Source organism: Larimichthys crocea, chromosome III (genome assembly GCF_000972845.2).
Source record: "Larimichthys crocea isolate SSNF chromosome III, L_crocea_2.0, whole genome shotgun sequence".
NCBI lineage: Eukaryota > Metazoa > Chordata > Actinopteri > Sciaenidae > Larimichthys > Larimichthys crocea.
In genome coordinates this window covers 51,158,436-51,173,278 of record NC_040013.1, presented here as the reverse complement: position 1 = coordinate 51,173,278, position 14,843 = coordinate 51,158,436, and the positions used below count along the sequence as shown (strand labels likewise).

General features: G+C 41.3%; 1 protein-coding gene across 3 annotated transcripts in view; it reads right to left on the bottom strand.

Moving 5' to 3' along the window:
* Nucleotides 1-14,843, bottom strand: part of man1b1b (mannosidase, alpha, class 1B, member 1b) — a 28,078-nt gene that overhangs the window by 7,479 nt on the left and 5,756 nt on the right. The window contains exons 3-4 of one of the 3 annotated variants that reach the window (XM_027278181.1): nt 2,359-2,507; nt 1,169-1,370 (exon numbers count right to left, since the gene is read on the bottom strand). In XM_027278181.1, coding sequence (XP_027133982.1) covers nt 1,169-1,336 — 168 coding nt within the window. In that variant the 5' untranslated portion in view covers nt 1,337-1,370; nt 2,359-2,507. Of the gene's footprint in view, nt 1-506; nt 611-1,168; nt 1,371-2,358; nt 2,508-14,843 lie in introns of those variants that run through there. The other 2 variants (XM_027278180.1, XM_027278182.1) reach the window with 2 other exon arrangements.

Sequence of the window (14,843 nt, the reverse complement as noted above, 5' to 3'; positions counted from 1 at the left end):
CTCCATATATTGTATATAATATTTCTAGAAGACGTGGGCAAGCCAGTAAGAAGTCAGTGAGGCTTCATCTCCTTGTTGTTTGCTGTAACATCTCCTACGAATCAGTCAACGTGCCTCCCTGGATAGGGGTGTGATTTGAGAGTGAAACCCTGCCCATATTATACCTTTGTTTTGAAGCTCATATGTGTGCTGCAGGAAACACTGAGAAGAAGCATTGTCCAGAAAAAAAGTAGATTTGTAGTAATTTGTCAGAAAAGCTGTAGCTGCAGTAATCAGACCAGAACTGGGTCACAAGGTTCATCAAAGACTAAAAATACACACGTCTGTCTGAACATGGCTGGGTTTTAGGTGCTGGTGAAACCAGATTAAAGATGGAAGGTGACTGGATTTTGACTGTTTCAGTCACAGAGGCTGTCGCTGACTGGGCATTTAGCATTTCAAATACATTCTCATGCTAACAGCATCAGTCTGTCTTCCTTCCTGGCTCTATGGACTAAGACACGTACCATGTTAACAAGACTTCTTGGGTTCGAATGTAGCCCATCTCTCGAAATTATTACTCTGTAGTTGCCAGCTAGCCACAGTCCGATGGGAGAGATGACAATGGCTGCTGCAAGGCAACGAAAGCAGCAGCTGATATCAAACCCAGTAGGTATTAATGCATACAAGATCAAGCTAGAAAAAGCTAACACACCCAGTCTAGATCTCCAGTTTGGTATGGTCTATAGCCACGCTAGCAGTCCAGTAATGCTAATGACACAGAAGGTCATACAAAACTGCTGCATGGACAAAACAATGGTGAGAAAATGTATCTAGATCTACAGCTTCACCACAGAAAAAGCAAAGAAAATGAAAAGGTGGGGAAGAACTACATTGTTTATTACATTAAAAGTATTAACACTCTGAACACTGTCCATTTGAGACTCATTGTGTCAGGCTCGAACACATTGACTCAGCTTCAGCTGGAATGATCAGCCTCAGTTGCTGTTCATTACTGCGTAGCCGTTTTAAACAGCACCAAGAAAAGAGAGGTGGGACCTCTCAGTGCTGTTTAGAAACACCATGTTATGTTGGAAACACACAGTGACGTCAAATTGTGTGTTAACAACCTTACAAATGGAAAGCCGAGCCTAAGTGCCCTGAGCATGGTTATATCTTGGTCAGTTACCTGGTACCGTGGGTCCTGGGTGAGGCGGGTGAGCTCTCTGAACTCCAGCTGGATGCTTGTGACCTCTGCCACAGTGCTGTCTGAAGTCCAGCGAGGCGGGTGGGCTGTGCCTTTGCCAATGTTCACATCAGAGTACGGGATCTTGGACGGGGTGTTGAAGGCTGGCATCAGCCGAGAGCCGATGTCTTTCTGCAGAGAAGGACTGCAGATTACATGCAGGCATTTGTGGATGAAAGGCACCAAAACACAGATTTTAAAATATCAGGGGTGCTGAAAAGCTTGGAAGACACAAAATTCAGCATATATGAACAGAGGGAAGGTTTCTCTGCAGGAATAAACTGATTGGTTGGTTTGGAATTACTGGGCTATTTCAAAGGCGCTATATGTAGCATTTCTACAGCTGAAGCCATTAATCCATTAGTTACCTTGTGGTTTTCATAAACCCAACTAGTGATCACAAAAATAATTGGCAGATTAACTGATAATAAAAAATAAAGCTGGAGCCAGAAGTATTATGACCTAGAAAACATTTTTTTTAATCTTTAGAGAGAAAGTTGAACAAATAACTGTTGAACTACATATTACATTATATGCGTCTAAGTCCAATTTAAAGGTCTGGAGGACTTGAAAACACGACATGAAATAAGTGAAAGGCCAATGGAAAATGTCTCCTCCAACACGTTTATGCTCTTCAGCAAAGTCAGAAATAGGAATCAGAGAACCAGCCCCTTATTATTATGATTTATTGTTTATTTAGTTTTCAGAGATCACACTCCTTATGCTAATATAATATTTCATCATTTGGATGATGCTTTGTGTTGCCCAGCTCGTATGTAGCTATAAAATTTGCATAAAGGTGACCAAACAAACAAACAAACACGAAGAATGATCATCACAAAGAACGGCAGGAGGATTCCAACCAGTCGAGGCTAAATGAGGAGCTCGTACTCCTGTCATATTGACGTGGTTTGGGTGTTAAGAATCTGACACGGACCAGAAAACAGTATTGCTAATTATGCTACAGACTGGAAAGGTGCAATACAAGTGCAATCTTTTTATTTATGGCAAAGACTATGTCTCTAGATTGGTGGTAAAGAGTCTGAGATGAAAGAGGTACTCATGTACTTGGAAAGTACAGCTCAATTCTTTTTTATTAGGACATGAAGGTTTTGAAAGGAGTGTTAACTCACAGCTTTGTCTAGGAACAGGGTGTCTCCAGTTAGATGGTAGGTGCTCAGCAGGCCTCCCAGGATGCGGATGGTGCTTTCAAACAGGTTAACATCTACATTCTTGCTGAACGTGAGCTCTGTGGCCACCCACGTCTTCGCTTCTTCAAATTCTGCCACAAACAAACATTTTGAGAATACAGAACAATTTAAATTATTTATTAATGAGCTCTAAAATGATTCTGTACATTTAACTGGTTTAAAATAAGATAAGCTTAGGGGGGGTGTCATTTAGCTCAGTCGGTAGAGCATCCACCCCATGCACAAAGGCTCAGTCCTGTGGCTCTTTCCTGCATGTCATTCCCTATCTCTCTCTCCCCACATTTCCTGTCACTCTTCAAGCTGTCTCTGTCAAAAAAGCTCAAAAAGGCCAAAAATATCTTTAAAAAAAAAAAAAAAAAAAAAACAACAGGTTGTCATCATCGTCACATTTCAGAACTACAAACAGAGACCATGATGGAGGCATAATGAATTCTGAGAGGTTCAGCTGGGTTATAAACAGATTAGCTACAGTCTGGACTTCTTCATGTGTGTATAATTATACTTCATTACTGAACTATCCTATGCATAGCTGTTTTATGATTTCTCTATGTTTAGGCTTCAAGTAAAATATTTATTTAATAGGGTTTAATATGGATATTAAATTTCTTTATATGTGCGCCCTGCAGAGGCATGTGTATGGGCTTATTGGTGAACAGGTTAGCTGTACAACAAAGATACCCTGGATTTCTGTGGCTGTGTGTGAGTTTTCAGACAGAAGCCAGAACAAACATTAGAAGAGGTAGACTCACGCTGTGATGGGATGTTAGCGGCCGACATGGGGCTGACCTCTTTACCTCCTTGGCCTTCTGGAGTGCAAGCTTTTATTGATGGCCTCCTCTTGCTCCTCTTCATCCTGGACCGCTGTGCAAGAACAAACATACATGCATACATACAGTATACAACCATACTGTACCATTACTATGACCTTCATCACTGTACCACGATACGGATGCCCAGCATATCTGAGTTCTACGGAGCCCCTAAAGGGACATGGTGAAAGAAAAAAAAATGGAAGTGTTTCTGGTGCGCACTAGAATTTCTCGTGCGCACCAGAAAGTTTTATTAGTGTGGCACGAGTTTCTGGTGCGCCGAGGAAAACTTTCTGGTGGCACCAGAAACACTTCCATTTTTTTTCTTTCACCATGTCCCTTTAGGGGCTCCGTAGAGTTCAGCTGATACGTGGACACTTCCTATAACAAGCATTCGACTAGAAAAAACACTGCTGAATTATTTTAGATATTTTGAGACAGGCCTTTATTTTCACTGGTTGACTTGTTTTGATGAGCTTATTTTCATTCACTGATTATTTCTATCACTCACTTGAACTGCTGTGATGTTTCACATTAAAAGTCTTTCAATGAACATGATCTCTCCCTTTGTTGGGTCTCAGTCTCTAAGATTCAGGGGCTCAGGCATATAGCGGCAATGGAATATAATACTGTTGGGTCTCTGTAGATAATATTATAAAAGGTATGGTCTAGATCTGCTCTATATGGAGTGTCATGTTATCTGTGAGATAACTTTTGTTATGAATTGGTGCTATATAATAAAATTGAACTGATTGAATTAATATGCATAGCTATGTTTTCATCAGTGTATAAGTGCGAAATGATGAGATCCTTTCTATGGACTCAATGGCCGTGTTGAACCACCGTGCCCAGAACTGACAGACACAAACACTTGATGACACTAGTTGTTCTTTCCTTGGCTGCATCTACAACTACACTGCGATATACCTCTAAATCCTACACAAGAGATATCAAAACTAAGTAGTGAATGGATTTTTAAACATTATTGTGAGTTATTAAAGAACAGGTGATTCCACAACCCGGCAGGGATTCTTTTAGCCAGCCTTTACCAGCAACAAGCTGTTATTTGTTTGTGATGTGCACGATTGAAGTTATTTTATTGATCCATCTTTTTTATGAATAAGATCGAATTAGCATCCAGCATGTAAAGAATGGAACAACTTCTTAAAGCAAGAGTTGTGTTCTTCAGTGGTGAACTGGGAGACAGTGCGTGGGATTCAGTTTAGGATAAAAGATTAAAAAGACTTTTTGATGCATTTTGTGGGCAGGATCGCTACTTCTTTCTATCTCTAACTGTAAGCAGCTATGAAGCCAGCTATGTAATAATCTAACCTAATAAATAATACTGTACCTTAGTAGTTCCTGGGCATTTGCAAGTTATCAACAGCGATGGCCAAGAACACGTTGGGAGTGTGTCTAGTTATTTGCGTTCTCAGGAAAAGATCAAATGATTGATGAACACAGATCAATATGTACAACTGCAGCTGTTCTTCAAATCAATGATAAATTCTTTCACAGTGTTATACGGCTGCCTGACAGCCACAAAGTCGAATCAATCTGGATCAATTGGGCGGATACAGTTTCCAAAGAGAGTGAGACAATGAAATAAATGGGAGGAGAACATTCCCCCGTGAACGCCTCCCTGTGATTCGTCCCGTGGTACATGACTGCGTTCCAGTCCTCCCCGGTTGGATCTGCGAGAGACACAGGCTGGTTTTTGAGTCCAGTTCAGAGACGCCAAAAAAAAAAAAAAAAAGAAAGCATGATGGAGTTGACTTTTACCTGGAAGACGGTGAGAATGGGCTGCTGGAGGTGTCAAAGTTGGTGTCGGCGTTTCGTCTTCGAAATTAAACCTACAGAGGAGGAGAGACAAATGAACGTGATGGAGCTCCAGAGAGACATTCACTCCTCCTCCTGCAGGAGGATGGAGCAGCTTATTGTCCTCTCCCCATTAAGCTGCGCCACATTATTCCAGCTCCAGTTTTAAACAGTGCTGCCAATGTACCTTTCACAACAAGTCATTTCCTTATTTTTCATTTTGTGTTTGGTAACCTCTGTTGACTACTTTTGACGACACGCCTGACACAGACCGCCTTCATTTCACTGACCTTGGTGTACTTGTTGAAGTTCTGAGTATCTCTCAAGCCCCAGTCCTGACTTGTGGTCCTTGGGAACCTGTCAAGGTAGAAGAGCACTCTCCACCGTCTCTGGTCGCAGGAGTTGTGCCTGTCTGCGAGCTATCACAGAGCAAACAGAAGGTGACACAAAGAGAATTTAGAGTCACGTCTGAGTGTAAACATCTAGTATTTAGGTAATACTCTTTAATAATGACACAGAGCCTACTTATCAGCAGACACTGTGGTTCCACTCTGACGCCACGATCTCTGCTTACCTTTACATCGATGTCTCGGTTGCTGCCCTGATGCATGTTGAGTGGACGATCTCTGGACTGAGGCCCGTCTCCATCTGGGCGCCTACATCTGGTAGCAGGTCTCATCAGCTGTTTGGCCAAGTCCATATGTCATCAGCAGGCGTTGTGAGCACCGAGGGCCAGAGTGCCCGGCAGAAACACACTAAATGATCCTAAAAAACAAGAACAGAGTAAACACACAGCAGTGTTATTTTCATCGCGAGACGAGACGAAATATGTTCGTTCAACGAGCCCCTTTTTCCCTTGACGTAGACGAGCATACAAGTTCTAAAAACACTCCCCAAAAACAAAACTAAAAACACTGACGAAAATGTGCCAATGTGTGTTTTTGTTGACGAATAAAAACCAAAATGTCATGCAAGAACAAACGTCCTCCTTGTTTTCGTCTACTATATAAGAAAAAAAGCACATCGGTCCTGCTGTCCGTGTTTGTGCCAGCACTTCTTTTACTGTAGCAGCGTCACGGCCACATGTTTGAGATCCTCTGGCTGCTCTCGCACCTGTGGCTTGAAAACAAGCGAGCATGCACGGAGAAACACGGTGTTGTCGAACAGCACAATCTAGAGCATGAAACGGGCCTTAGAAGTCAGGCCCGACCCGGCCCGGGCCCGATAGAGTTCAACCCGAGCCTGCAGTTTTGATTGACAGCTTTGTAGAGCCCGAACCAGTTGCAGCCCGACGTTATAAATGTGTGCATTGGCCTAACAGTCAAGAATGAGTCCAGCCTCCCCATTTGTGCTAAACACGAACAGTGATGGACTCATCTTAATTTGAATATTTTAGTAGATGCAACTGGCTAAAAATCAATTTATTTATATTGAAATTTAATTTCATTATAGGGTGTATCCTGCTATTAGTAGATTAAAAATTAAATCCTGTGCATATTAACTGTGTATTGAAACAAACAGACAAGACACTTAGCAAAGTTGCATTGAAGATGAATCATTCAATTAAATTCAATCAAGACATTTAATCAATATGTTAGCTGGAACACAAGTGAACTGATATAATTAAAACAAAAAAAAATATTCTGAAATAAAATAGAAAAGACTAATGTTTTGACTAAAACTGGACTAAATACCTGTGTTCACGTTTGACTAAACAGAAGCTGCTCGACCGCCATCCGGTGGGCGGTCGATGCTCTGCGGTACTACCTGCTGGCGGCCTCATTCACTTCCTGCTCGGACCACGCCCCCCTCCACAATTTGTGAAAGACTAAAAGTGACTCTATTTACAGAATATGTTGAAAGACTCCATGAAGTGAGCAGGAGAGCGAGCTCTGTCCTGGGCTGTCCTCTGGACTCCATAGAAGATGGGTGAGAGGAGGTGTTAGCTAAGCTGAAATCCTTCATGAATCATGTACAACGCCTTCACCCTCTACATGACACCGTGGGTCCCTGAGCAGCTCCTTCAGCAGTAGACTGCTACATCCACGGTGTAAGAAGGAGGGTTGCACAGGTCATTCATCCCTGCCAGACTTTACAAACCCCTGCACCACCTGATCATGTTGTAGTTTCTTGCTTTCCAATTACCACCACTACTCACTACGCTTTTATATTTATTTTTTATCCTTATTTATTTTTCATTACAATTCTTACCATGTCAATATTATTTATATCACGGCCCACTTTACCTTTAGTACTTTTTCGCACGTCTGCACACTCGTCTGTTGTTTCCCGTTCTTTTGGTTTGTTGTATAGGCTGAAGGACACCTTGTGTCTGTTCGTAGTGTTTGTCCTTTTCATTTTTATTTCTGTAGTTTATATTACACATCTTTTGCTGCTGTTACGAGTAAATTTAGCCATGTGGGATAATAAAGTATATTTATCTTAATCATGTATGACATTATAACCATGTTTTCATTAGTGTAAATCACCTGAAACACAATCATTATGTTTTTCTTATTTTAGAATAGCCTGTTATTTCTACAGAGCCAAGAAAGTTGTGTCCAGCCTCAAGTGGCCATTGGAGGAACCTCCCTAAGCCCCGTATTTAAAACCTCACAGCGAAATAAACATGTTACGCCTGGTACAAAAAACAAGTTTTGCTCTCTGGAACGGAAAATTTATTTTTATTCTGTCTGATTCCTGTTGCATTTAGTTTTTATGTACACAGTGTCTGACACCTGTATGTATTTAGCACCTATAAAGTCTCACCCATGGTGGCCCATTTAGAGCGGGTTCATACCAACCAATTTAGGAAGTGATACTACCTTTGTTTCTTCCTCTTTTTATGTGTAAATGTCTTTGGATTTTAGTACAGTGCATGCCTGCAGACTCTGTCTTTTGTTTTATATTAGAAGTATTAGGACCTTTACATTTAACCGTATTAAACAGTGTAAAAGATCTGGATACTCCTCCTCACTCTTTTTAATGACCTGCATGCTGATGAGAGAACGTGTTGTATATATTGAAGTAGCTGAGTAGTATTAATCTCTATAGTTAACAATTGAAATGTATAATTCAACAACATTTCAGGGAACATTGTTGTTGGGCAGTGAATGAACTCGCTTATATATTTTCTGTGTCTTTGGCGTGTTTCTCAAGAGAAGCTCTGTGCTTCGTCTCCTAGTGGCACTTCACACTGCTGATTTTAATATTCACTGTGGTCGGTCTGTGGGAAGAATGAACATGCAGGAGTGAAACCGCTCAATAACTCGAGGACACCACGTGAAATGACTTTTCTCTCACTTTCTTGCCTGCCTCTCACTCACTGACTCGAGTCGCAGTGCTTATTAGGATACACAGACTGGGATTGTCTGACTAGCATCACATGGATTTTTCACCCAATTAATTGGTTCTCTGAGATCTAAACCGGCGCTGTAAAAGCTGGAAAATCTGTGACTGTTAAAATAGATGTTTTCCCCATTTGTGACATTCGCTGTCTGGAGCCTGGGATTAAAGAAGGGACCAGCAGGAGAATTTTGAGGGGGGCATGAATATTACGACCCCATTTAGGGCGACTGTCCATGTGAGACCTCTCCAAAAAAGGTCAGGCCATTAGCGAAGACTTCTGCAACAGGTTCTTCTTTACCCTCGATCGCCTGCAGGTAGTCCTCCAAGAGCCTGAAATTACACACAGAATGAACATTTTAATGTTTAATGATGAATGAGAAAATTAATTAAACATACAGGACATACAGGGAGTTACAGAGTGGACTTATATAGGTGCGCAAAACACACGTCCAACAAAAATTCATTTCATTCTATTTCATTCAAAGCTGCTTAGTCTAAACCTGTCCTCCAGCAGAGCTGAGTGTGTGTCTATGAAGATTAATAAACAGGAACAATCCCCTCCAAAGTAAACCACATGCCTGCAGAACACTTTCATGTCTTTAACTGTTTTCTAACACTGAGACGTTACCACTATAGCTCTATACACACACATCCCACAATCATAATTAAAGGAGACAACCAGCGGCGGCAGTGTCCCCCGTCTGGCCTGTTTGTTATGTAACAGATCCGGCTTAAAACAGGTCACAGTACCTAACCCATGATAATGTAACAAGTGGAGGTGATTCATGGGGGGTGATGCCACAGAGACATTTTTGGAAGATTTATGTAGTCACCATTATGAGTATGTAAAGTTATCCTAATGGTTCTATAAACTCTAAAATTAGTCAGTCTGAAGAAAAAGCAATCATGAGTGCATACGCTATGCTGAGCAGGTTGTGATAAAAACCGGAATCTATAGTTGGTATACTGGTTCTCTTCTTGCCCCTCCTGGAATCCACTGCTTCAGGAGGTATTCATAGTAGTGTCTGCTCTGCCCCGTGTGTAGATGCCTTGATGGGTGAACTGTCCATTGTTTGTGTTGATGAACATGGGCACGAGACCGCCAGCTTGCCGTCCAGCTTGTGGACCTGTGTCATAACTTCAGCCACTGCAGCCTGGACCACCAAGGTCAGAGTCTGATGAGTTAAGCTGCGCAGACTCAGAAAAAACTAATCTACATACAAGAAAATGATCTTTAAATGTTGAAGCCACCCTGCCAATAGATTTAACAATTATTGATTACAGATTCAAAAATTAGACTGTGCATCAGAGTTTCGCCTGAATTCATTCATTAAGTCGACAACAGCTAATAATAATGAAAAGTATGTATGAATATTATAAGAATGACTACCTGACATTTAGCTCATTGTGCTTAGAGTGCACATTACATTTAAAACAATGTGGTCAACAATCAAGACAAAATAAGCACAAACATTGTCCTATGGGATGAGCCCATTCTAAACACCAGCAGGAATATGCTTCAGATAATCCAGGCGCAGTGTATTCTCAGAACAACAGCATTTCACCACTAGAAAAGCCAGTGTGGATCCATATATTGTATATAATATTTCTAGAAGACGTGGGCAAGCCAGTAAGAAGTCAGTGAGGCCTTTCATCTCCTTGTTGTTTGCTGCAACATCTCCTACGAATCAGTCAACGTGCCTCCCGGAATAGGGGTGTGATTTGAGAGTGAAACCCTGCCCATATTATACCTTTGTTTTGAAGCTCATATGTGTGCTGCAGGAAACACTGAGAAGAGCATTGTCCAGAAAAAAAGTAGATTTGTAGTAATTGTCAGAAAAGCTGTAGCTGCAGTAATCAGCACCAGAACTGGTCACAAGGTTCATCAAAGCCTAAAAATACACACGCTGTCTGAAACATGGTGGGTTTTAGGTGCTGGTTGAAACCAGATTAAAGATGGAAGGTGACTGGATTTTGACTGTTTCAGTCACAGGGCGTCGCTGACTGGGCATTTAGCATTTCAAATACATTCTCAGCTAACAAGCATCAGTCTGTCTTCCTTCCGGCTCTATGGACTAAGGACACGTACCATGTTAACAAGACTTCTTGGTTCGAATGTAGCCCATCTCTCGAAATTATTACTCTGTAGTTGCCCAGCAGCACCGTCCGATGGGAGAGTGACAATGGCTGCTGCAAGGCACGAAAGCAGCAGCTGATATCAAACCCAGTAGGTATAAGTCATACAAGATCAAGCTAGAAAAAGCTAACACACCCAGTCTAGATCTCCAGTTGGTATGGTCTATAGCCCCGCTAGCAGTCCAGTAATGCTAATGACACAGAAGGTCATACAAAAACTGCTGCATGGACAAAACAATGGTGAGAAAATGTATCTAGATCTACACGCTTCACCACAGAAAAAGCAAAGAAAATGAAAAGGTGGGGAAGAAACTACATTGTTTATTACATTAAAAGTATTAAACACTCTGAACACTGTCCATTTGAGACTCATTGTGTCAGGTCGAACACATTGACTCAGCTTCAGCTGGAATGATCAGCTCAGTTGCTGTTCATTACTGCGTAGCCGTTTAAACAGCACCAAGAAAAAGAGGTGGGACCTCTCAGTGCTGTTTAGAACACCATGTTATGTTGGAACACACAGTGACGTCAAATTGTGTGTTAACACCCCTTACAAATGGAAAGCCGAGCCTAAGTGCCCTGAGCATGGTTATATCTTGCCGTAGTTACCTGGTACCGTGGGTCCTGGGTGAGGCGGGTGAGCTCTCTGAACTCCAGCTGGATGCTTTGTGACCTCTGCCACGTTGCTGTCTGAAGTCCAGCGAGCGGGTGGGCTGTGCCTTTGCCAATGTTCACATCAGAGTACGGGATCTTGGACGGGGTGTTGAAGGCTGGCATCAGCCAGAGCCGATGTCTTTCTGCAGAGAAGGACTGCAGATTACATGCAGGCATTTGTGGAGAAAGGCCACCAAAACACAGATTTTAAAATATCAGGGGTGCTGAAAGCTGGAAGACAAAATCAGCATATATGAACACGAGGGAAGGTTTCTCTGCAGGAAAACTGATTGGTTGGTTTGGAATTACTGGGCTATTTCAAAGGCGCTATATGGCATTTCTACAGCTGAAGCCATTAATCCTTAGTTACCTTGTGGTTTTTCATAAACCCAACTAGTGATCACAAAATAATTGGCAGATTAACTGATAATAAAAAATAAAGCTGGAGCCCGAAGTATTATGACCTAGAAAACATTTTTTTTAATCTTTAGAGAGAAAGTTGAACAAATAACTGTTGAACCACATATTACATTATATGCGTCTACAGTCCAATTTAAAGGTCTGGAGGACTTGAAAAACCGACATGAAATAAGTGAAAGGCCAATGGAAAATGTCTCCTCCAACACGTTTATGCTCTTCAGCAAAGTCAGAAATAGGAATCAGAAACCAGCCCCTATTATTATGATTTATTGTTTATTTAGTTTTCAGAGATCACACTCCTTATGCTAATATAATATTTCATCATTGGATGATGCTTTGTGTTGCCCAGCTCGTATGTAGCTATAAAATTTGCATAAAGGTGACCAAACAAACAAACAAACACGAAGAATGATCATCACAAAGAACGGCAGGGGATTCCAACCAGTCGAGGCTAAATGAGGAGCTCGTACTCCTGTCATATTGACGTGGTTTGGGGTGTTAAGAATCTGACACGGACCAGACAGTATTGCTAATTATGCTACAGACTGGAAAGGTGCAATACAAGTGCAATCTTTTTATTTTGGCAAAGACTATGTCTCTAGATTGGTGGTAAAGAGTTCTGAGATGAAAAGAGGTACTCATGTACTTGGAAAGTACAGCTCAATTCTTTTTTATTGGACATGAAGGTTTGAAGGAGTGTTAACTCACAGCTTTGTCTAGGAACAGGGTGTCTCCAGTTAGATGGTAGGTGCTCAGCAGGCCTCCCAGGATGCGGATGTGCTTTCAAACAGGTTAACATCTACATTCTTGCTGAACGTGAGTCTGTGGCCACCCACGTCTTCGCTTCTTCAAATTCTGCACAAAACAAACATTTTGAGAATACAGAACAATTTAAATTATTATTAATGAGCTCTAAAATGTTCTGTACAATTAACTGGTTTAAAATAAGATAAGCTTAGGGGGGGTGTCATTTAGCTCAGTCGGTGAGCATCCACCCCAGCACAAAGCTCAGTCCTGTGGCTCTTTCCTGCATGTCATTCCCTATCTCTCTCTCCCCACATTTCCTGTCACTCTTCAAGCTGTCTCTGTCAAAAAAGCTCAAAAAGGCCAAAAATATCTTTAAAAAAAAAAAAAAGAAAAAAAAGAAAAGCTTTAAACTCAGCCCTTTGCAAACTCACAACTTTTGAACCTTTCAGCATGCTGGAGAATAACAATAACAACATGACAACAATAACCTATTCAGGAGGCAGGAGTTTAAGTTGGAAGGAAAAGGTCAGCCTACCTTCTTTAGCCCCAGGATCCACATGGTGTCCAGCGCATCGTGAGTGTCAAACCCAGACCAACCACTCACTGTAGGACTGTGGACAGCGGCCTGAGTTCATCATGGCCCCAAGCAAAGTCTTTAGACCCTTCCATGCATGTCTGAAAGCTTGCCTGCACAACGCCTCCAGCGGCTAGGTTCTGGGACACACAATACAGACAAGATGCCAGTTTTATTATTATTATTATTATCCCATCCGAGTCTACAGAGTGTCAGAAACATGGGTGAAATATTTCACACTCAAATAAAGCCAAGCCTCTTAACTGTGCTACAATGTTTTGTTTTGTTTTGTTCAGTGTTCAGTAACAACTAAAAATTCATAATCAAAAAAAAAAAAAAAAAAAAAAAATACCTGACTCTTTTGATGATTTGGCTTTTTGGTTGGCAGCTGAATCCTCGTTGTTTTCTTCAACTTTGGTGCCTTGTGGCCTGGTCAGTGTCGTCACTGGCCCCGCCACGCTGAAAGATGAAAAAAAATAATAATATAAATATACATATATAAAGAAAAAACTAACTTCAGCTGGGATCAGACTCCGAGTCTCACCTGATGACTCCCTCCTCCCCTTCTTTCTTGCCTCTCAGCTGCCTTGTCCTTGACCGCCGCATCTGAGACGTTTCCTTTCTTCTGAAGACGATTGTGAAGCACAGGCGGCCCCTCTTATTGGGCAATATCCTCTGTGGTTCAGTGGTGACATAAACAACATTTAACATTTGAATCTTCCACTTTACATAAACAAGTTATGAGGAGGAACAGCTGATTGATCTTTATTATTGCAAATGTCATACACACATTCCTATCGACCTGCCCTACCCATGAAAGTTGATCATCCTTTATTTTAACCTCTAATATTTGGATGTCATCATTTCACAAGATTCCCTCCAGACTGTTTCAAAAAAGTACCCAGTATTTATACATAAAAATGTTAGATCATTACTGTGGATTATCCAGGGGCAAAAGAACTCCAGAAACAAATATCTTAAAACTTGGACCACAAGAACAAACCTATCTGTATGAGATAGGTATACTACTAGAAGTGAGTGAGTTATCCTTTTTAAAGAGTGTCTTTGCATGACAATGTTGTAAGCAACAGTGTATCTTCCAACATGAACTAGACCTCCACTACCTGCCAAGTATTGACAACACTGAGCTTTTCGGGTCACTGCAACCTAGATGATGACTGCCAAACAACAAAACCATAAGACACGAGTCTGTGTAGATCTGTAGATACATTTAGTCTCAGAGCTTTTAAAGTGGGTACAGTTTGTTATTTAAGCCGCTATAAAATAGACGAAGCAGTGGAAGTGGAGACTTGTAGGAGCAACGATTATGATGGACACCTTTGTCTGTTCTCCTTTTGATAGTAACACATGATCGACGTGACCGGAAAAAGCTCGTGTTTGTCAATACTTGGACAGGTCGTGGAGGTCTATGTCATGTTGGACGATACACTGTTGTTCTTACAACATTGTCATGCAAAGACACTCTTTTTAAAAAGGAGAACTCACTCACTTCTCGTAGTATACCATTCATACAGAAGGTTTGGTTTCTTGTGTCCAAGTTTTTAAGATATGGTTTCTTGGAGTTCTTTTGCCTGGATAATCCACAGTTACTGCTCTAACATTTTTCTGTCTAAATACTGGGTATCTTTTTGAAACAGTCTGGAGGGGAATCTTGTGCAATGATGACATCCAACTATTAGCGGTTAAAATAAAGGAAGATCAACTTTCATGGGTAGGGCAGGTCGATTAGGAATGTGTGTATGACATTTGCATATAATAAAGATCAATCAGCTGTTCCTTCCTCATAACTTGTTTATGTAAAGTGGAGATTCAAATGTTAAATGTTGTTTATGTCACCACTGACCACAGAGGATATTGCCCAATAAGAGAGGGCCGCCTGT